The 24,167-nt window shown below is 48.0% G+C and overlaps 1 protein-coding gene across 1 annotated transcript; it reads left to right on the top strand.

Annotated features, from left to right (window-relative positions):
• The first annotated feature begins 573 nt into the window (after positions 1-573).
• On the top strand, positions 574-24,107 carry adam10a (ADAM metallopeptidase domain 10a). The gene is made up of 16 exons (XM_084476312.1): positions 574-738; positions 5,285-5,435; positions 9,980-10,098; positions 10,565-10,723; positions 13,221-13,321; positions 14,122-14,289; positions 14,895-14,987; positions 15,755-15,938; positions 17,452-17,615; positions 18,238-18,421; positions 18,794-18,944; positions 19,562-19,745; positions 20,104-20,215; positions 20,634-20,854; positions 21,454-21,580; positions 22,003-24,107. The coding sequence occupies exons 1-16, from the start codon at positions 687-689 to the stop codon at positions 22,110-22,112; spliced, it is 2,280 nt and encodes a 759-aa protein (XP_084332438.1). The 5' UTR covers positions 574-686; the 3' UTR covers positions 22,113-24,107.
• The last annotated feature ends 60 nt before the right edge of the window (positions 24,108-24,167 follow it).

Raw genomic sequence — 24,167 nt, 5'->3', positions numbered from 1 at the left:
TTGTATCATTAAGGAGACGTAGGGGTATGTTGGCCACTTGAGGGCAGCGTTGACCAAACGGACAAACTAATAGTGTGGTTTATTTATCTTTCACCTTAAACAATATATGTATATTTTTTATTAATTCAAGGATTATGGTGGGCCACTAATAAACGTTATTTTGTAAATGTCCTCTTTCCTGGTTGAACAAACAATTAGAAGGGATTTAATGGTTTGTTTTCTGCCGTCTTCCCAACAGTAAAAAAAAAAACCTATTCATGACCAGATTTGATACACACTGACTTGGAACAAATATTCTGGTAATTCTTAGTTTCAAGAATTATTTTCCAGAACTTATTTTGTTGAGCCGGACCAGAACCCCAGCTCAACGGCCCCGGAAGGGAGGAACCAGCAGCCTGACGTCAGCCGGCTGGGGAGGACAGATACCGTGTTGTGACACACACACACGCACACACACACACACACACACACGCACGCACGCACGCACGCACGCACGCACGCACGCACGCACGCACGCACGCACGCACGCACGCACGCACGCACACGCACACACACGCACACGCTGGCGCTACAGGAAGCTGCTCCTTTAAGTGAACCGAGCGGCTCAGTCTGCCCGCGGACCGAGGCGCTTCACCGAGCCGCTTTACGGTACCGAGTCGGTTTGGATCCACTTTATAACCGGAGACATGAACCTGCGGGAGGTCTTGCTGGTCTGCTGCTGGCTGGGAGCAGTGGGAGGTGAGTTAGACCGCTATCTAACCAGTGGGAGGTGAGTGAGGGGATAGTTAGCGGGACCAGGAAGTGTTGGGGGTAATCGGATCTACACAACATGTCAGGCGGTGGCTACTGCCCCCCGGTCTCCATAACATCACTACTTTATGACATTAATGCGTTATTACAGGAGCATGATGCCATGGGACTACAGGTGAACATGTGAATGTTAAGAGACTACAGGTGAAAGTGTAATAGATATGGGACAACGGGTTAACATATTAATGTAGAGATATGGGACTACATGTTAATGTTGGAGACATGAGACTACAGGTTAATGTGTTAGACATGGGACTACGGGCCGTGTTAATGTTAGAGACATGGGACTACAGGTTAACGTGTTAATGTTAGAGACATGGGACGACAGGTTAACATGTTAATGTTAAAGATATGGGACGACAGGTTAACGTGTGGCACTGTGGGGGGCAGGAGCAGCAGGCGGTCCAGCAGTTACCTCGACACCAGGATCAGGTCCTGAACTAATGTTCCTTCAGAACAAACCAACTTCTCTGATAAGTGAAGTCAAGTAGCTGAACTCGTTCAGAAACCTGCTCCTTTATTTACACTCTAAACATCCGGTGTTAGACATGAACTAGTACCAGAGCATAAACACAGTGTGTACTTCTGCAGCGTTCGTGTTTTGATGCATACGTTTCTGTATAAGTATTCGTTAGTATTCATTAGTATTCAAAAGTGGGACCACCAGACCTAATCTCTCCGCAGTGCTTCCCCCTGCTCTGTTGGTTGGGGCGTTGTTCAGCAGCCCATAAACTACTGTCCGTCTCCTTCCTCAGGTCAATCATTTATAGACCTGGCCTTTCACTAGGTGCGATAGGAGCTGTGACTGTTGTTATCGTCTTTGTTCTAGTCTGACTGAGGGAATACGCACCCTCCATCGGTGACTGCAGACCCAGGTTATGGCACAGCAGCCACCCTGTGTTTACCTGTTTTAGCTGGGATGTGAGATCTCATTCCCAGGTCTGTGTATTGAGGGGCCAAATAGTTCTGGAAGTCTGTCCAGCAGTTTTCAAATATCACAATTTTACCTCGGCATCCAAGACACTCATTTGGTTAAAATGCACCACACATTTAGTTCTCCCCCATATTAAAACCCCTTTTCAACACAGTTGTAACTTTTCCATGGCTCTTATCAACATAGCAACCAGTACTGTCAACTGTGTCAAAGTGCTATGCTGCAAAGTCTGTAGTCTGCAACACATCCAGGGAATAAATCACCATGGGAAGATAATACCCACCAATACATTGATCTCCTTTTCTCCTGTCTCCTTATCTTATCTCCTAGAACCTAGAAGAATATTTATGGTTCATCCAGATATATAATTACTACTTATCTCTAGAGAATCTGTAGGTGGATGTGTATATTGGGGCTTCATCAATGAGCTTTTCTTCCTAGCATCAGAATGAGCTGAATATCGTGGGACAGTGTGGAAACCAATTGATGGCGATGTTTGCGTTTGTACCTGGTGGTCATATGAATAGTAGTCATCATGCATGCTAATATTAGCGTGCAATTGGCCTATTATTTCCTGTCCCTGTTTAACAAATACATGCTTATGATCGCACAAAGGGCCCAATTGATCCTAACAACACTGCCTTGTCCCAAAAGATGAATCGGCCCACAGGCTTTCCAGTAGTCATGGAGCCTATGGGCTTATTATGTTGAGTGGAGAGGAATCAGATATTGAGCGTTCACTGGAGAGCAGGTTGAGGCTGATGGCCAGTGTGGCTCAGACCCAGATACGGACGCTTCTCATTACGTTGATGGTTTAAAACCTAAACATGTGTTATTGATCAGTGGGGAGGCCTAAATGGAAGTGAGCAATCATGCACGTATGTAGACTAGACTCTAGTAAATGGGATTGCCTTTTTCCTTTACGTCTTTATCAAATATTATTGGCTTTAATTTGTCACATCATTGGTAGATTTACTGGAATATATTATAAAGTACATAACTATCCACTATGACTTTTTGGGTTTGTTTCTGTTTTCCTTTTGTGGTCTATCTCTAGGACTAACGGGCTGTGACTCTAGTGGCCAAAACGCGGTCTAATGGTGGTCTGTGTTAACTCCTCCTCCCACTACTGTGCAGTGCCAGGAGAGCCACACAAAGGGCCTGGGTTCGATGCCTGCAGCCCCACACCGTGATACTTTGTACCGCGGATTAGGGCGGTTAGTTGCAGCTGGTGTCGTCAGCCACACAGGGTAACCAGCGGCTTGTCTGACGTGGATAGAGATCAGGCGTCTATCTCAGGGAGATCCCTCGGCTGCTTACTATCCCAGATTCCTCCCCGTGTTTCTTGCTCTGAAACAAAGCTGTTAGCTGGAAGGTTTTCCCCCTGAGTCATTCCTTGACGTGTCACCTCTTGCCTGACCAGGCGTCCTGCGGTGATTCCTGGATCCTTTCAGTTTGCGGTGTCCACATGCGTCAGTTCCTGTTACTAACTAGAGCTTGCTCATAAGGGGCTTTCACACAATGTTGGTCAAGGGGGGTTAATTCCACAGTTTGCTTCAAACACGGTGCCTATAGCCAGTGTGAACCAGGGCCAAGAGCCCTGAACTCCCACTAGCCTTTCCCAACGTAGAGTACAATAGCTGTGAACTCTTGACCAACAGAAAGGTGTGGGAACAAGTTGTAGTAAGCTATGGGCTATCCTAGCCTGGGGCTAACGCTGGCCCGGGGCTAAGCAGTGAGCATTGTGAAAGCCCCTTCGTGCTGATTCCTCTGTGCCAAATACCTACGGTTCAGTTCAGCATCAAAAGCTGTCAGAGCAGGAATGCTGTGGAAAGGCTCCCACATTTCAGGTCTTTTACTTGTGACAGACAAGAGTCGTAACAGTTTAAATGCCTTGGTGTAGGCACCTGTTTCTCTTTGCAAGGATAGGATATTTTTTATTGTGCTTTGTATGCTACAGGACTTGGGCCTTTGTTTATAGATAACATAAGGGTTTGTGACATTACCTCACATTTATTTTCAAGTTATACTTTATTAATTAATGTGTCTGGTTAAGTTATTTTTGACAGCATTCGGCTGCATATTACAGCACCATAAAATAATTCACCGCAATATAAACTTTTATGAGTGCTTATTAGATTGAGCGGCCAAGCAGTGGAAGAAGAGACTGACGCTCTAAACCAAACCTTACTAAGTAGTTGCAATGAAAGTGGAAAAAACACAATTTATGTCCGTGAATAACATTCGTCTAGAGCACAAATACCGAGATTAAGCTTTATCAAAATATTTCCATGCTGTTCATACAGCTTATTAAAATGTATGTATTAAAATGTATTGGCCCATTAGAGACAGGTGTTTGGAGATTGCCAATCGATTTACATGTTGTAATCTTACCTGTCGGACATTAGTAAAGTCAGGTCTGTTTTCATTTTTTACGTCCTTTGATGCAAATAGCTCTTGCCATCAATTGTGAGCGAAGCCAATTATCATGGTGCTACTGCCAGTGGTGGAGAGTTCCTCACAGTATACCGTGCTGCTGCAGACTGTCAGGTGATAAAGTTGCACCTACTTTGCTGTGGCATTGCTGATTGGTTGGAACAGACCTGCTTGTGATGCTCATGGCACACATGGTTTCTAAGTGAGTACACAAGTTGCCACTCAGGAGTGCCAATGAAACAGTGTGTAATGTCCTATAAGAATCTAAAAGTCCTTTTCCCTCCCCTTACTTCTCCACTACTGTCACTGTGACATAACACCTGGTTGATGTTTACACTGTACTCTTCCTCCCTGTATTTATATGTGGGCTGTGAGCTGTACAGACAGGATGTCACACTAAGGGTAGGTAGACGCACTAAGAGCGGTTTCCAGGCCTGTGTCATTCTGGGTTAGCAGACTGCTTGATTTATTTAGTTGTCTTCCGCTCCCATCTGCTTAGAGCCAAGCTATTGTACGAGGAACAGCTTGCAGTCAGACTGGAAATCATTCCCCACAGTGGGACAAGTGTTTCCATGAGACCCCACCCTGACTGCAGGTTACATTGAAAACAGACTGTCACTGACTGTTTTTCTGGATACTTAACCCATTTGAAAATAAACCATTTGTCTTGTATTATCTCCATTAACCTGGAGTGACGGTGAATGACCAAACATTCAGTGAAGCAGAGTGAAGACCCAATCGTCTCTGGGCTTGTGCCTTCTGTTTTGGGTATCAAACGTTGTTTGTCATTTCCTCTGTTGACTCTTTAAATTAAGTAACGGCATGAAACACAACCCTGCCTGCTGTAGCAAGGAGGGCTTGAGAGGCAGCGTCTCTTTTTACAGAACAGGATTATGGTCAACAGTATTGTTGTCGTCATTAAACAGACTACCACCTGCTGACCTTTCCTTAGTCTTAATCTTTTCCCCCCTGCCCTTGTTATGTATTTCATTAATATATCACCATCATCTCTGTACTCTGATGCTGTACATGTCCGTACATCCGGTGGTGTTAAAACTGTTCAATGATGATGATTTGTGACTCTCCTCTCTATTTGGTTTCCAGGGCAGTTTGCGAAGTCTCTGAACCAGTACATCCGTCACTATGAGGGCCTGTCCTACGACACGCAGGCTCTGCACAGCAGCCACCAGCGGGCCAAGAGGGCCGTCTCCCACCGAGACAAGACCCTGACGCTGGACTTCCACTCCCATGGAAGGTGAGTCACTCACTCACTCACACCTCACTATACTACACTCATACACTATTCAGGAGTTTACAAACACAATTATCTCCCATAGAGTGACTCCACTGTTCTTGCCGTCATTGTTCCAACCTGTGATGTGTAAGAAACACATATACTAATACTAGATTTTAGCCAACAGTGGGTCTGGGCAGTATATTGATATTATAGAGATCATGACATGAGACGAGATATCTATCTGTGTCACTGTGTTAATATTTGCACAATCCCGACAATATTGTCTCAATATCAAGGGATTTATCCAGTAATATGGCTATTTGATTTTTGCCATGTGGCCCCTGCTCTCAGCCAGACTAACACCATCATTCAGTCAGGGCTGTTTGGAATGCGGACGACTGTAGTGGAATGCGGCCCTCTGCTCAGTCCACCTGGTTCAGTCCTTCTATGGACGCAGATGTTGTTTAAGCTAAAGTCACTGAGCTGTCGAAGCAGAACACATCCTTTCTGGCCCCCAAAGGTCTCTTGGTGAGCTTCCTGTTTTTCAGAAAGTCGTGTTGATTAGCAGCTGAATTAAGAGCAGCGTCCTGGTGTTTCCCCTGAGACCGGGTGAAGCAGCTGTAGGATGATTAGATTAGTTTCCGATGAGTGCAAGGTGCCGTGATGGGAGAGGTCAGTGTGACCCGAGATGTGATGATCGGTAATAGTCTGTGATGGTAATAGAAGGTATTGCCCAGTGATAAAGTATTGTTTTCAGTAGAACACAAACCATGCAAACAAACAGGGCTATGGACGAGCTGAAAAAAGAGTTTCAGGAGTCATTCACTATCAATTTAGATTTGTCTGGGGCGATTTGTACATGAAACAGTCTTTTGTGCTAACAGATTTGAACAATGACAATTGACTTGGCTTTTGAAGAAGCAGGTGGTGTCGTGGAACGTACAAACACTAACCTACTGGTGTGGCCAAGGCACACAAGTTAATCATCTGGATATACTTACCTCTGAACTAGCTTCCAGTTACTGGTTTGTCATGTATCTAGATAGAAGAGTGTTGGTTGAGGTTGTGTTTTAGAAAGACAGACCACATAACCTTACATTTACCATTTTTTTTTCTCTTTTTTTTGTCAATATTACAGCAAACTTGCTTCTATTGTTTAGGTTTTTGCTGTGACTGCTTTCATTAAGATATGGGTTAGAGTAAGGAGCTCCACATCTCGTTTGGCTCTGTGCATCCGAACCTGATTCTACTGCACACGGCCTTGCTCCATCCCTCCCAACGGTTCAGTCAACAGCGGTGGAAGGGATTTCCCCTTCGAGGGAAGGCAAGGGCGTGGGGTCGGCAGGGCGGGGACATGCGTGGGGATTGACCCACACATGCTGTTCAGCCCCTGCCCCTGATTCACTCACCGGCGCTCGGATAGAGGGAGGTGTTTGTCAAAGCGTGCCATCGGAGACTCCAAGGCTTTAGTCAATGGGTCTTTGCTCTTTGCTCGGACCACACCACCGATACATCTCTATCTGATTATTGAGTCTAGGTCTTAAGACTCTAATGCTGCTTAAAACACGTGGTTTTAAATGTCGCAGAGTGGACATTGTGCTGCACTCTGCAGGAAAGCAGCAGGAAGGTGTCAGAGGAAAGTGTAGCGAGGTGAACTTGACCCCTGGAAGCAGGAATCCGGATAAGGTCCAGTCTGAGTGTTATCAGGCCCCCAGGGTGGTCTCCAGGTGTCCAGCGTGTATCCACTGCATGTTCCTCTCTCTGGGGGAGAGTGGGGAGGGTGTTGTGGTAATTGTCCTGCTCATCTAGCTCCAATCAGGATTAACTTGCTAATCCTGCGCGGTGCTGTGGCTAGAGGCTAGCTGGAGGATACATCATGTCCGACTGCGGGCGACAAGCGGCAACGCACAAACACCCACACAGCGTGGCCCGCCGAGGGAGGGACAGACGCAGTGTAATCAGCGCACCTCAACGCTATGTCAAAGTGTGTTTTGTTAACACACCGTATCTGTTGGCTCTTAATTGGATTCACATTTTGACCTGCAACACGATTAATCATGAAGACGACCACATCTGCAGCTCCCTCTGGGTCCTCGCTCTCCCAGTCCGGTGGGTTAATGGGCTGTGATGGTAATGGACTTCCTGTGGTGACTCTGAGCCACAGTGGGTTTGTGGTGGAGCTAAATCCATTTTGGGTTGGAGCTAAATGCACCATTCGTCAGCTGCCACATGCAGGGGAGGGACATTGTGTCAGTACCAGGACGGACCACTGATTGGACACAGACAGACAGACAGACAGACAGACAGACAGACAGACAGACAGGTCTTCTTGGCTCATGAGAGGGCCGTAAGTCACTGCTGGGGAGCAGGTTATGGGGCCAGTGGGATCCTCATGCTCTTGCTGAATTACCGCTCGTAATCAACTTGAGAGCCATTAAACTCCAGACGCTGTTTGCAGCTCCTGCTCCACGCATCATACATCTGGACAAGATTTAGAAGATCAACCACGATACTCAATGAACACACCTACATGCACATTTAATAGCTGCTACTACTACTATACTACTATACTATACTACATTATACCACTACTACTACTGTTACTACTACTAGTACTGTCATCATACTACTACTACTACTATACTACTATACTATACTACATTATACCACTACTTTTACTACCGTTACTACTACTAGTACTGTCATCATACTACTACTAATACTACTACTACTGTTACTACCACAACTGTTACTACTACTACTACTACTACTACTACTACTACTATTATCACCATTACTACTACTACTACTACTGTCACTACTTCTGCTCATTACTGATCTACTATTTTCACTAACTTAATCTTCCATGACCTTTTTGTTTACCTCTCTGCTCCCGTTATGCAGCTGAGGCTCTGTCCCATACACTCTCTCCAATGAGGACATCTAACACATAGTACTACATAGGGAGGACATCTAACACATAGTACTACATAGGGACGTCTATGTAGGGAATGAGGGAACAAGGGGGCCAAATCGAACATAGCCTTTGAGTCTTTGAAGAGCGTCAGATCACAGAGGTCCATCCCCCTACTGCAGCCGGTCTGCTGTCAGAACACACAGCTGATGGCTCCGTAAAGTCCTCCATGACTGTGGTCTCCCCCCTGGGGTGCTCAGTCTGGGGGGGGGGGGTCTCGCAGGGCATGAGGTTTCAAGAAGGGAGAGGAAACGGGCCAACGTGATTGGCTGTTGCATCGTAAACATTGATATTGATACCTTGATCATTTGATCTGATGTTGTAGGTTTGATGTCATCCATACCCCATGTTCTGTAAACCAAGTGACCTGATGCTGTCAAGGATTGACTCACTCCATCCAGTAGTGGTTTGATGCTGATCCCTGTGATGTTGACTGGTCCCGTTCCTGTGGAGAGGAGGGGGTGTTTTAGTATGGCTCACTACTGTGCTGCTCCACGTTTCCCTCAGCCTCCCCAGAACGGGTCATGTGCATCTCATGGGACTTGTCTTTACCATTCAACCCACATGAGGTAACAAAAAGATTAGCACAAGTACAGCATGGGGCCCACTCACACGTTCACGTGCCTCCCCTCACGAGATACGCCTCAAGGCCCCGACTCCTGTGACTATAGTCCTGATGTGTGTATCTTCTCTTCATTCATGTAACGAATGAAACACTTTGATTTTATTTATTATCGCGTGAAAAGATTGCAAATTAAGGTGTTGTGGAGTGTGGTTTAAGCACCTTATTTTACTAGAGAGTTAAACCATTTGCCACAGAAGCCCATTGGCTGAGCGTATACAGACCAGACATGTTGTTTCACCGTCTTTCTGCAAAAGGCCTGGTTATTAACCGATTTCAAGGCTTCATTGTGGAGCTGACCTAAATTATGTCCTGCACAGGCTTGACTCTATAACCTTTTGAGTCTGATGCTTGGCCAACATTCCTGACTCAGAGAACACAGAGACCACATCGGCCTCTTCCATGTGATCATCCTGTTTCCAGGGATTATGCTGCTGCGTTTGTTACAAGGCCCAACGTGTCTGTTGGTTGAGGTTGTATCAAGAGTGCCCCTAAAACAGGCCTGCAGGATAGACTGACACAACGTAGTCCATGTTCAGACCCACAGGAGCTGAACGAACACGACTAACTTTGTCTGGAATTTAATTCCATCTTCTTTAGAGTCTCCACATTTGCTTTGCTTGAGCACAAAACCAAACAATTAAATTTTGTGTTTGTCGGTTTCCTCTCTCTACTGCTATGCCACCTTTTGTCTCAAAGGATCTAACTAAGGAATGTTCAAAGAGAAGAAAAGCTATCGACACACCCTTCTATTCATATTATATAATATTATTCATAATCTAATAACCTCCTTCCCCTTTGTTTGAAATGAGGAAAGACCTGTAATATGCAGCTGCTCCTGCAACAGAACATATTAAAAAAGCTAGGAACTACTTTACAAAATTACAGATTTGCATAAGTTAATAAGTCCAGAAAGGTGTAAAGAATGTGTTCAGTCATGGTTTTCTCTCTGTTTTTCCACTCCAGGTATTTCAACTTACGGATGAAACGGGACACAAAGTTATTTTCTCCAGATGTCATCATAGAAGTTTCCGGAGTGGAGGAGCCAGTGGATACGTCTCACATTTACACCGGGGAGATATTTGGTAAGACCAGCAAATCCCTCATTCTTGGGTTAGTAAAGTAAATGTAGATGGAATTTCCATTGAAACCCCATATGTAAGTGGAGTATTCATTTTGGTACCTTTTTTCAGCATATCCCATGATTTCAAGGAGCAACGTGTAAGATTATGAGTTCATTCAAAGATTAACTACATTTATCCACAGATTGTAAGGAAATAATGTTTTTGACGTTATGTCAAAAACGTGTTATATGTATTTTGTACGTATCATCTACGATGCATCGTGTTGCAGTGATTGCATGTCTGCTAAGTTAGTCGTTTGTTGATATCCGGTTCAGACCAGTGGGATCACAATAGGGTTGAACACCACAACCCTCTGGTAATATGCTGCCCCCTATCGGTTCGGAGTGTGGAAGTGCACCTTTTAAAAAAAACAAAAACGTGGGCTCCTCTTCCCTCCTCGTCTCACGTTCCCCTCCGGTGTGTTCAGGGGAGAAGGGGACGCTGACCCACGGCTCGGTGGTCAACGGCCGCTTCGAGGGCTTCATCAAAACCCAGCAGGGCGTGTACTACGTGGAGCCCACAGAACGCTACCTCAAACGCCAGGATGCGGCCTTCCACTCCGTCATCTACCACGAAGACGATATCCGTGAGTCACAGCCTCATCACAGCCTCATCACAGCCTCATCACAGCACCTTCTACATTATACTCTATCGGAAAGCTGTTGACTGTAAAGGAACATGCAAAAGACAACATTTCGCGACACTCGTTCATCTCTAATATGTATGCATTATGCTTTCAAAAGCAAATTCTTTACAAGATAACATTGAGAATCTACAAAAGTAAACTAACTACTAAACTGGGACAGGATGGACGCGGCAGTACAAAGCATCAAGCTGTTTTATGACAATGAATGCTAAGCAGTCCAGTAGAGCGGCGACAGACTGGGCCACCCCACTCTCCCCTGGCAGGAGCCCTGCAGAGGAAGCCCGGCTCATTCAGCTCTGGGGCTCTGGGACGGGGAGCAGAGCACTGCCAGGGAAGCTCAGGAGGGGAGGAGGGGATAGGGTGGAGGGGGTGGAGGAGAGGGTGGGTCTGGAGGGGATGGGGTGGAGGGTCGGGGCAGAGACGGAGGGTCTGGATGTAGAGGGAGCTAGCCCATGCCTAGCCTGGTTCAAGTGATTCAGGACCCGAACGCAGCCAGGAAGCTGGGGTAGAGATGCTTCTATCGTTGTTTTTAATTGCTTGTTACAGCCGACCACCGCAGCGTTCTGCAGCGAGCGGGAGAAAGGGTGATGTCAGCGAGACGGAGGCTGAGGCTCGGGATTGGATCGTGTCATGTGGTCTGAGAGGGCGGGGGGACGTGCTCATATGATGGGCTCCACCGACAGGACGGTGGAGAACAGAGAACAGGAACCGATGGGAATGTAGAGGAAAGGGGAAGGAAGGAGGAGTGAAGGATACAACACGCAGGAAACAAAGAGAAATTAAAATGGAGAAGTAGATGGACACAAGGATGAGGGAAGGTTATAAAATACATAAATAAATAATACAATGGATTTAGTTATTATTTATGAACACATCCATGTGTTCATGATTATGTGTCCTAACTACATTTAGATTTAGATGTTTCACTTACTGTGGGCATCATGGAACGAATGAACAGATAACAGATAACTTATGCAAATAACTGCTTTGCATGCTTGGTTTTGGTTTGGTGTGGAGGTATGACTGTCATTGACATCTGATGCTTATAAACGTCTTCATCAATCATGCAGAATCCTGTTTTGTTACATTGTTGTTATCCATCTTTTAGAGTCGGTACGTTGACTCAAACAAACAGAACTTTTAATCTCATTCTCCTCGTGGATCATCAGAAGTTTGAACACATACTGAGGAGAAGCTGTGAATGTGTGGCCTGCGGGTTGTATCGCCCCGACCACCCCAGCTCCCTCCTCAGAGAGTCTGGCACCGACCACACCTTCTGCTCTGTCTGATCTCCACCGTCGGACCACAGGAACACCAGCATACAGGGAGGGAAGGCGGACATTTCTACTGTGTTCACGTCGGATTCTACTGGCTTTTAATGGATGTTAGTGGAGGAGAACTGATTGAGGATATATTTAAGGAAAGCTTGTTTCTAAACACCTTTATTCCCGGCCCGGTTCAGTGAAGGCTGGTGATTTGCATATGAATAATGGGGCAGTTACTCTCTTGGACAAAGAGCGCTTTAGCTGTCAACATTGACACAGGAGGTAGTCAGGAGGGAAATGCATTGTTCCCCTCGTGTGTGTGTGTGTGTGTGTGTGTGTGTGTGTGTGTGTGTGTGTGTGTGTCTGGTGACAAACACGAGGCCTGCTGGGGAGAAGTTGTGACATAATTTATGCTGCTCAGGTCCAGAGTCTCTGGAATATTGTTATTATTAAGTATCTCACTTCTTACTAAGCGTCATAAGAATTGTGGAAAGGCTTGTTAGAAAGGCTCTGGAGTTGGCAGCTGTTTAGGTTGGCGTGGCCCTCTACTTTTATGGCTTTGACTTTGACAGAAAGGCCCTTTAAACAGAATGAATGCTGAATCGGGCAAATGCTTACTATTGCAGTAAAAATTTATGTTGAGCAATATTCGTAGTTTTCCATAGTCCATATTCCATATCTTCCAGAGGAATGGCATCAAGTGGTTTCTGTTTCTCTTTAGATAAACTTGGTGGACACTTGCATTATTTGCAACAGAGAATTTCAATGTGTTGTGCATAGCCCTGAATCTAATTACACTAAATAATGGAACAGACAGAAGAAATGAAACGTAACGGCATGGCAAAACAAATTTAACATGAGCAGTAAATCAAAGATGCCTTTTATGTCAACATTTAAAGAAGGATAGAGGGCTGGACTAAACTTACTTTATCATGAAGAATCGATAAACACTTTATTCATCGTTTATACTTTATTCATGACATAAAAATTCTTTTATGACTTTTTGATTTTCACCTTAAATAACTCCTGATTAAGGAGGATATTATTTCTCACATGATGGACGTGTCTTCAGCAGTGTCTTATTTTGCCCTTTGCAAGAACCGGGTCAGATGAGAGCAACGCAGTCCGCTTCTGTCAGAGCGTCCTCCTTACTCCTCTCCCTCTCCTCTCAGAATACCCCCATAAGTATGGCTCAGAGGGCGGCTGTGCGGACCACTCTGTGTTCGAGAAGATGAGGAGGTACCAGGAGTCTGCCGTGGAGGAGCCCGTCCAGGTGGGAGTCTGCACCACACTCAGACCCCTGGTCTCCAGTCCAGCTCACCACACTCAGACCCCTGGTCTCCAGTCCAGCTCACCACACTCAGACCCCTGGTCTCCAGTCCAGCTCACCACACTCAGACCCCCGGTCTCCAGTCCAGCTCACCACACTCAGACCCCTGGTCTCCAGTCCAGCTCACCACACTCAGACCCCTGGTCTCTAGTCCAGCTCACCACACTCAGACCCCCGGTCTCCAGTCCAGCTCACCACACTCAGACCCCCGGTCTCTAGTCCAGACCCTTGGTCTCCAGTCCCTAGTCCAGCCTATAAAAGGTTCTCTACCAGAGCACCACTGGAGTGGATACCAGGGCCAGCCTATAGCACAACCTTCTCCACAGACCTGACCTCTGAATCTGGGCTGATGGTGTTCAGGCAATTTCCATCCATTTTTATTGAATATCTGTCCTTTGTACTCCAGGTTAATATAACTGATCAAGGGACTGTTTGGATATATTTGCCTGGATAAATAGACAGTTTGTTTTGTATACATAAAGTGGGTAGGACCTTAAGTCCTACCCACTTTATGAATACAGTGGGTTTATAACTCTGATCTTATCTGTCACATTAATAAAAATTCCTCCAGTGGGTCAGTGGTCACTGGTTAAGATTAAACTTCAATCACTTGACTATTCCACCAACCACACACACACACGCACACGCACACACACAACACGGACTCACTCATGTACAAACTGTAAACAGTCACTCACTCTCTCCCTCTCTCCCTCCCTCCCTCCCTCTCTCCCTCTCTCCAGAGCCACCAGGGCCACTCGGTGCTGGAGGAGGAGGGCCTTCCTCCTGGTCCCGTCATCCTGAGGAAGAGGAGGGCGGTGGGGGCCGAGAAGAACACCTGCCAGCTCTTCATCCAGACGGACCACCTCTTCTCCAAGTACTACGGCTCCACCGAGGCCGTCATCGCCCAGGTACACACACCAGTACTACACACACCAGTACTACACACATGAGTACTACGGCTCCACCAAGGCCGTCATCGCCCAGGTACACACACCAGTACTACACACACCAGTACTACACACATGAGTACTACGGCTCCACCGAGGCCGTCATCGCCCAGGTACACACACCAGTACTACACACACCAGTACTACACACATGAGTACTACGGCTCCACCGAGGCCGTCATCGCCCAGGTACACACACCAGTACTACACACACCAGTACTACACACATGAGTACTACGGCTCCACCGAGGCCGTCATCGCCCAGGTACACACACCAGTACTACACACACCAGTACTGCACACACCAGTACTACACACACGAGTACTACGGCTCCACCGAGGCCGTCATCACCCAGGTACACACACCAGTACTACACACACGAGTACTACGGCTCCACCGAGGCCGTCATCGCCCAGGTACACACACGAGTACTACAGGTACACACACGAGTACTACAGGTACACACACGACGGCAGCAGGGTCTGCGGTTGGACACCATATCTGTTGTGTCTCTTACTTGAATCCACAGCGTCCATTAGAACATCTGTTTGGTTTCCCTGTGCAGATCTCCAGCCATGTGAAGGCCATCGACTCCATCTACCAGGCCACCGACTTCCTGGGCATCAGGACCATCAGCTTCATGGTCAAAAGAATTAGGGTGAGTTAAAGTGTGTGTGTGTGTGTGTGTGTGTGTGTGTGTGTGTGTGTGTGTGTGTGTGTGTGTGTGTGTGTGTGTGTGTGTGTGTGTGTGTGTGTGTGTGTGTGTGTGTGTGTGTGTGTGTGTGTGTGTGTGTGTGTCATATTTTCCAGTAGAGAGACTCAGGATTGAGTCCAATGCTGAACTACGGCATTGTAAGGCCAGTTTTCAGACTTTACCATAAACCCATAAATAGTAATACCATAATTAAGATATTTAATCACCAGATGTTTAATGAGCGGCTCTATGTCCTGTTTAATGAGCGGCTCTATGTCCTGTTTAATGAGCGGCTCTATGTTTAATGAGCAGCTCTATGTCCTGTTTAATGAGCGGCTCTATGTTTAATGAGCGGCTCGATGTCCTGTTTAATGAGCGGCTCTATGTTTAATGAGCAGCTCTATGTTTAATGAGCAGCTCTATGTTTAATGAGCAGCTCTATGTCCTGTTTAATGAGCGCTCTGTTTAATGAGCGCTCTGTTTAATGAGCGGCTCTATGTTTAATGAGCAGCTCTATGTTTAATGAGCGGCTCTATGTTTAATGAGCAGCTCTATGTCCTGTTTAATGAGCGCTCTATGTTTAATGAGCGGCTCTATGTTTAATGAGCGGCTCTATGTCCTGTTTAATGAGCGGCTCTATGTTTAATGAGCGGCTCTATGTCCTGTTTAATGAGCGGCTCTATGTTTAATGAGCGCTCTATGTTTAATGAGCGGCTCTATGTCCGGTTCAGATCAACACGACGGTGGAGGAGGTAGATAAGAACAACCCGTTCCGCTTCCCCAACATCGGTGTGGAGAAGTTCCTGGAGCTGAACTCTGAGCAGAAGCATGACGACTACTGCCTGGCCTACGTCTTCACTGACCGCGACTTCGACGACGGGGTGCTGGGCCTGGCCTGGGTGGGCGCGCCCTCAGGTGGGTACACACGCACACGCACACGCACACACCAGAACAACAGCAGGAAACCCTTCATGAGTTAAACCTGATGACCCAAAATCTTCAAATGGCGCCGGCTGGTTTAAGTGTCTCTCCATCATTTGGACGTGAATGCAATTATTATTTTTCCGAGACATGGAATAAGTAAGCTTCGGGATGAAAATAACTCCAGTGTTTTAGTAAGTGGACTTAGTGTCCACACCCGCCACACGACAATGAAGGAACAGCTGTCCAGCGTTCAACGCAGGAGAGGACATGAAAGGCTGAATGATCAGGATGAATTCTGTTGAGCTGCTGCCAAAAGGTTATGAAAGAGTAATGAATGCCTGGCTGCAGCAGAGCCACTGTGGGGCGTCACGCTGCTCTGGAGACATGGAGAGATGTACAGTAAGCAGCAGAGCCACATTATGGGAAGTGCTCTGCCTGTGTTTGTGGCACGCCCCTTTAATCACCAGACTAGCGTCTGCCGTCTCCTCCAGATACACTCTGGAGGACGGCTGAAGAGCTGAAGCAGTACTTTAGCTCCCAGAAACGAAGGAGGAACACTCTTGAACCATGGCCTCTGGCCTCTTCCTGATCCAGGCCAAGTGCTCCTCTAAGGGCGCGATTAAATAATGAAGGAAATAAATAATGATATAATATGCAAGCTGATCTCAAAATGGTTAGATGATGATGATTACTAAACACGTGTTACCAAACTTATTAGCTCCTGAGAGACTGTTGTTTACTCCAGCGTGCCTCATGGTGATGCACTAAGCCCATAGAGGGAGAGATTACCACGGTGTCCTAGTTGACCTGCTACCATCAGAGTGGCTCTAGGGATCAGTGCATTGTGGATGTTATTGTGGAGGATGTTGTTGACTCACGGAGCAGTGAGGTCTTCCGCCCCCTGCTGGAGGGAGGGCTGCGCTGCCCTCTGTGCTTGTCTTTTGTCATTGGTTGTTTTCTTAAGCTTTGATATCTGCAAGAAAAGTACGAAGGAATTACAGACACTGTTTGTTTAGGAGGACCTGCCCTCTCTCCCTTTACCCTCTCCAAGTCTTATTTATTGAGTAATGACATCATTACTTGTTTTTTGAGTTTTGACATCATGAAGGAACAATGTATTTGCGTATGATTGACGTCCTTGCACTTAATAACAGTACTTTGTGTAGCCTCTTATCCTAGCTATCTCTGTTGTATACTGGGAATGGGTTAACCTAGTGATGGTTAGTGTATACAGGGAATGGGTTAACCTAGTGATGGTTAGTGTATACGGGGAATGGGTTAATCTAGTGATGGTTAGTGTATACAGGGAATGGGTTAACCTAGTGATGGTTAGTGCTTGGCACTTGGTTCTATGAACATCCTTACTGTACCGACAGAGATATATTGTTGTTTCTCTTTCTTCTGACAAATGGACTTATTGTGAGTCGATTTGGATTAAAGCCTCTGCTAAACGCCCTGAATGTAAACGCACATCATTTGAGCTCTTGATTCTATTCTACTCCAGGAAGTTCCGGGGGCATCTGTGAGAAGAGCAAGCTGTACTCAGACGGGAAGTGGAAGTCTCTGAACACGGGCATCATCACGGTGCAGAACTACGGCTCCCACGTGCCGCCCAAGGTCTCCCACATCACCTTCGCCCACGAGGTCGGCCACAACTTTGGCTCTCCGGTGAGTTCCTCAGGACCCCCCCAGCACACAACCACCCCCCCCCCCCCCCCCCCCCCCCCAACACACAGCGCCCCAACACACGCCCCCCCATCACACGCCCTATGGCCCTACGTCCACGGCCCCCACCCGCTCAGACACCCCCCCGCCCAAGGCACCCCTCCTCCTCCCCCCCGATACGGCCCCCCCCCTTCACCCCCCTACCCCCCACACACACACACGCCCCCCCCCCCCACACATGGCCCGTAGCGTCCCCTAAAAACCACCAGGGTCTCTGGGCTGTTGCGGTGACGGAGTGGTCTCTCCCTAACGCCCTCCCCCCCCTCAGCACGACTCGGGGACGGAATGGTCTCTCCCGAACGCCCTCTCCCCCCTCTCCCCCCTCAGCACGACTCGCGGACAGAGTGGTCTCTCCCGAACGCCCTCTCCCCCCTCTCAGCACGACTCGGGGGCGGAGTGGTCTCTCCCTAACGCCCTCTCCCTCCTCTCCCCCCTCAGCACGACTCGGGGACGGAGTGGTCTCTCCCGAACGCCCTCTCCCCCCTCTCCCCCCTCTCCCCCCTCAGCACGACTCGGGGACGGAGTGGTCTCTCCCTAACGCCCTCTCCCCCCTCTCCCCCCTCAGCACGACTCGGGGACGGAGTGCACGCCGGGCGAGTCCAAGGTGCAGACGCAGAAGGAGCAGGGGAACTACATCATGTACGCCCGCGCCACCTCGGGGGACAAGAGGAACAACAACAAGTTCTCCGTCTGCAGCATCCGCAACATCAGCCGCGTGCTGGAGAAGAAGAGGGGCGACTGCTTCGTCGGTACGTACGGGCGCGTGGGCGTGTGGGTGTGCTTTTAGGAGAGTGTGCGCGTTCCTTTAGGTGTGTGTGTGTTCCTTTAGGTGTGCGTGTCTTTAGGAGCGTGTGCGTTCCTTTAGTTGCGTGTGCGTTCCTTTAGGTGTGTGTGTTCCTTTATGTGTGTGTGCGTGCCTTTAGGTGTGTGTGTGTCTTTTAGCTGTGTGCGTGCCTTTAGGTGTGCGTGTCCCGGCCTTTAGGCGCGTGTGCGTGTCTTTAGGTGTGTGTGTGTTCCTTTAGGCGTGTGTGCGTGCCTTTAGGTGTGTCGTGTGGGGCTGTGAGTGTGTGTCGGGTGATGTTTGCGTACAGTGCGGTTCACCCCGCTGCTTGTGTCCTCAGAGTCGGGTCAGCCCATCTGTGGTAACGGCATCGTGGAGGAGGGGGAGCAGTGCGACTGCGGCTACAGCGATCAGTGCCACGACGCCTGCTGCTACGACGCCAACCAGGACGCCGGCAACAAGTGCAAGCTGAAGCCGGGCAGCATTTGCAGGTGAGGGAGGAGGCCATCTGAGATTGGACACGATTTTATCGCAGAAATACGATTGGTCAAAGTGTTCCGATATAATTTTTTCATACCCAATTCCTGAACTTGAGTATCGGCCGATACCGAGTGTATACTGATACAGCATCTAGCGTCGTACCTACTGACAGTAGTTGTTCTTATTGAATGTCTCTTACGATGACGGCGATGTAAAGTCGATTCACTTACTGTCTACAATTGTTTTGTTTTTCAGAAATAGATCATTTACATGAATAATCTATAATTATATGAATACATTTGTATTATTGTAGTTTAGCGTGAGCTTCTTCCGACTTCTTCCGAGATGTTCTTGCGACTTGGTAGCTCTAACGTATGTATGTCGGAGATGACGTGTTTCCAATTCCGACTCAGCATAACACCACAGTGTTTGATGTTCTCCGCCCGTGTAGTAAATGAGTCATGTGATGGTATCGGATTGACACATAGACGATACCCGATACTGCATTTTAAGCAGTATCAGAGGAATTTCTGATACTGATACTGGTATCGGAACAACTCTACTGATTGTATTCAATGCCTGAAGTGTGTGGTTATGAGTGAGGGCTGAGCGGTGGTGTGTCTCCCAGCCCCAGCCAGGGCCCGTGCTGCCGGGCCGAGTGCACCTACAAGGTCAACAGCGAGGTGTGCCGGATGGAGTCGGAGTGCGCCCAGGAAGGGAAGTGCAACGGCCTGTCCCCGCTGTGCCCCACCTCGGAGCCCAAGGAGAACCTGACCACCTGCCACTCGGACACACAAGTCTGCATCAACGGGGTGCGAGGCGTCACGGAGACACGGGGACTCATGAGGAGTTCTGAGGGGGGTACAGTGTGGTGGGGTGGACTGATCCTGGACCCAATCTGGAAATCAATGCACAACTCAAAACAGTAGGGTATCTAAATGTGGACTGAATTGTCGTCTATGGGTTGAACACAGGTTAGGGAGCGGCCTGGGGGAGTGGGAGGGGGCTGTTCAGGACAGTGAGAGCCTGCATAGTGTTATAGTCCCAGTCGAACAGTGTCCATCATGAACAGACTGACGAACTCAAACAGGGTCTCGTTTCTTTTTAACCGGTCAAAGCGTTTTGCTGTTCACAAGTGTAAATCCACGCCCCGCTCTGCCGGCTCCTCAGGGCTGCTCGGGGTCCATCTGTGAGAAGCACGGCCTGGACGTGTGCACCTGCGCCAGCGAGGAGGGCCAGGACGAGGCCCTGGAGATGTGCCACGTCTGCTGCATGGAGAAAGGTGAGCAGCCCTCAGGAACCCCTCCGCTCCCCCACCGTGGCTCAGAGAGGGGCACTGTCCTCCTCGGGGCCAGGGGATGGAGCTGGAACCTTCTAGCACGGTGTTGCCAACAAATGTTGAATTTGCGTGCTTCCTCCATCATTTGCCTCTGGTTCATTTATCTGTTAAAGGGGAGGCAGGGGGCTCAGGTGGTAGAGCGGGTTGGCTGGGAACCAGAAGGTTGCTAGTTTGATCCCTGGCTCCGAGGTGTGTCGAGGTGTCCCTCAGCGAGACGCCTCACCCTCACTCTCCCCCTCTCCCTCCCTCTCCCTCCCTCTCCCTCTCTCCCCCCCCCTCCCCCTCTCTCCCGCTCTCTCCCCCCCTCTCTCCCTCTCTCCCCCTCCCGCTCCCTCTCCCTCCCCCTCTCTCCCCCTAACAGGTAAGCAGAACACGTGCAGCAGTACGGGCTCCCAGCGCTGGCTGCGGTTCTTCAACCAGAAGGTGATCACGCTGCAGCCCGGCTCGCCCTGCAACGAGTTCCGGGGTTACTGCGACGTGTTCATGAAGTGCCGGCTGGTGGACGCCGACGGACCCCTCGCCCGCCTCAAGAAGGCCATCTTCAACCCCGAGCTCTACGAGAACATCGCCGAGTGGATCGTGGTGAGAGAAGAGCCCCGAGAGGAGGGCGGAGCTTCACTGATGCTCCTCAATGTGTGTGTGGTGTTGGGTCTGGGCCATCCCGGGGATGTCTTCAATGATCAACGGCTTCATACGGACTGGCTGGGTAGCAGCTCACAAGACATCTATTCACGTTTAGGTGCACGTTTAGGTGCACATTTAGGTGCACGTTTAGGTGTAGGTTCAGGTGTATGTTTTGGTAGCCGTGCACCAAAACACATCTGAAACGCATGCAGGACACCAAACCAGTATTGGGTTGGCTAAAAAACGTACTTCACGGTAACTTCCTACGCAATCAGTGTGTTGGAGGTGTAAGGCTATTGGAGCTGTCCACACAGCAGTTACTAGCTTGTCTGAGGTGCATCGTGGGACATGTAGTCACACGGATGTAAATGATGTGAATCCACAGAAGCCTGCCTGTTCCAATTGAGCAGCCTATAGGATTTGCAGTGATCTGATCTGATGTGTGTGTGTGTGTGTGTGTGTGTGTGTGTGTGTGTGTGTGTGTGTGTGTGTGTGTGTGTGTGTGTGTGTGTGTGTGTGTGTGTGTGTGTGTGTGTGTGTGTGTGTGTGTGAGACAGGCCTACTGGTGGGCTGTGCTGCTGATGGGCATCGCTCTCATCATGCTCATGGCCGGCTTCATCAAGATCTGCAGCGTCCACACGCCCAGCAGCAACCCCAAGCTGCCCCCCCCCAAACCTCTGCCAGGTAACACACACACACACACACACACACACACACACACACACACACACACACACACACACACACACACACACACACACACACACACACACACACACACACACACACACACACACACACACACACACACACACACACTTCAAGGGCTTCATGTCTGACCAGCTGTGATTATCTGCAGGTCCAGTATTTTGTTTCTAGTACAGTTTGTTCCCTAGATGGTTTAGACCAGACAGTAACTTCAGTAAACGCATGGAAAACTGCAACATGTTGATTAAAAAAACTAAATGATTGATCAAAAGGTAATTTGATTGACACCACGCTGACCAAAGTCCCTCAGACGTCGTCGTGTGCGCCGTACTTTTACACGCCGGGCTGCATTCCCTTCCTCTTGCCGCTACCAACGAAAGACGCTTCTGTCCGTCTAGGAACATTAAATCGGAGGAGGCGTGCCAACCAGGCGTCCGGGGGCCCGCGGCAGCAGGGGCCCTCCAGAGAGAACTACCAGATGGCCCAGATGGCCCAGATGAGGCCCTGAGGGGCCCCGGCCCGCTGCCTTGCTCCTCCTCATTGCCTCTGAGGGAGCACTTCAGTCCAAAGAGTTCACCAAACACAGACTGCTGCAGGACTCTGACCTGTTCCCAGGACTGCTTTAACAGGGGGGGGCCCCGGCCCCCCGGACCCACCCACCCAGAGCCCCTTTAGCTCGGCGCCCCCCTCCCTTTCCTCTTCTTTAACCGGGAGGTGATGACGACGGAGAGGAGAGGAGCTCTGCACCCTGGTGTGTCTCCGTCTCCTCCTGAGAGGAGTGGAGGCTCTTCCTCCTCGTATTGCACACTACTTTCTTCTTTCTAGCCTTTCTCTGCCACAGTCAGCATGATAACTGCTTCCTGGGTTTTGGCCGCCAATCAACAAGACATTGCATACAAAAAATATTTCTATAGAACTATTTTGCCATTTTGACATAATTTTAAACTGTGAGCTGAGAAATTGTACCTTTTTAGTTCTAATGCCGACACAGTTTTTCTTTTTGCAGATAATACAGAATAGTTTTTTTCGTATGGAAGAGATTTCTCTGCTGTTTAAAGAAGATCATTCACTGTTCACTCTCAGGATTAAAAAGCAAAAACAGCATAAGCATGAGCGTAGGGGGAGCTGCATGTGGGACGTCCCAGGCAGCCAGAGACTGGCAGACGATCTTCCAGAGCCAACATGTGGTCTTCTTCTGCTGAGGACGTGTATGGGGACTCTGTGGAGGCTCTGGGGGGAGGGCTGTGCTTTAGTGAGTTTAGTTTGTGTGTTTGGTGGGGGGGGGGGGTAACTGAATGTAGCAGAAACGGGACATTTAAGTCATTAGAAGTGTGTTCAGGGGTGCAGAGCAGTGATTGGATATCCTAACAAGTGTCTGGGTGCGATGTGTTTCTGATCGTTGTCATGCAGCAATGTTTACATTAAGACCATGCTCAGATTGACAAAAAAAGGCTTTCTTCCCTTTTGCTTGATTGTAATACGACTTCCTTCCCTTGAGGCGCTCCTGACTCCTGTGACGACCACCTCCCCTCCTGTCGCCTCCTCTAAAGGAGGCTGAGGTTCATGAGACCCAACGGCCAAACACTCTCCTCCTCTCCTTAATGTAGGTCACCATCCTATGGCCGCCCCTTGGCTACTTACCACACAGATTGTAACTGTCTTCTGTGCTTGGCTCTTGGCTCTTGGCTCTTGGCTCTTGTATTGTTGCAGTAGTTGGGTGACCCGTGATCAGTACGTTACCAGGGGTTGTGGTTAAAGTGAGACCAGACAGACATGGCAGGATGTACTTTGGTGCATTGCACTAACCAATATTTTCTATGGGAAAAGAAGTCAAATATAATTTTTGGATTTAAATTAAAAAGTGGCTCGAATATACTAATTGGATTGCTTGGCTGAAATTCAGTTCTCATTGCCCTGGTGAGAGATGGAGAGGTTAATATAGGTTCATAGTTGTAATTATTATTTTCACGTTATGAAAATGCATAATAGAAAATATATTGTATCTAGTACCAAACAGCAAAGGATGGAATAAGGAGTTCTTATCCAGATAGTCTATGCACGGTAAAGGTTCTTAGGAGAATGCCTTAGATCTTCAACAGAAATACAATGGGTCTTATTCTTACTTTCATGTCTTATTGGTGCTATTCCTTGCTATGCTTTTCTTGGATGAGTTTTAAATATTTTCTACTCTATTTGCAACTATTTAAGTTTGGGCCGCTTGCTATATTATTTTCCCATTCTGTTGAATTTCTTTCTCTGAGATATTAAAATATTGCACTGAAATATGAAAGATGTAAATTGAGTATTGGAGATAAAATCAGCTCTGTGCGCCTGTCTGATTTTAATGTCTGCTGTTCGAAGTTTGAACAAGTTTTATTCTAAATTCTGTTCTTTTTATTCTGGCTGTTAATTCCACCAGTGTTTCCTTTTTTAAGTTTTGTGCATACAGGTACATTGCATTATTGCGTAATTGCATGTACTTGTCACACATTCATTAAATATACTTGAAAATCTCACTAATGGGCTTTTGCTATTTCCAGAATGTCTTCCCTGCTTTTTCACA

This window comes from Micromesistius poutassou, assembly GCF_964030765.1.
Source record: "Micromesistius poutassou genome assembly, chromosome: 12".
Taxonomy (NCBI): Eukaryota; Metazoa; Chordata; class Actinopteri; order Gadiformes; family Gadidae; genus Micromesistius; species Micromesistius poutassou.
Note: the sequence above shows the minus strand (reverse complement) of the source record. Positions and strands in the feature narration are given on the sequence as shown.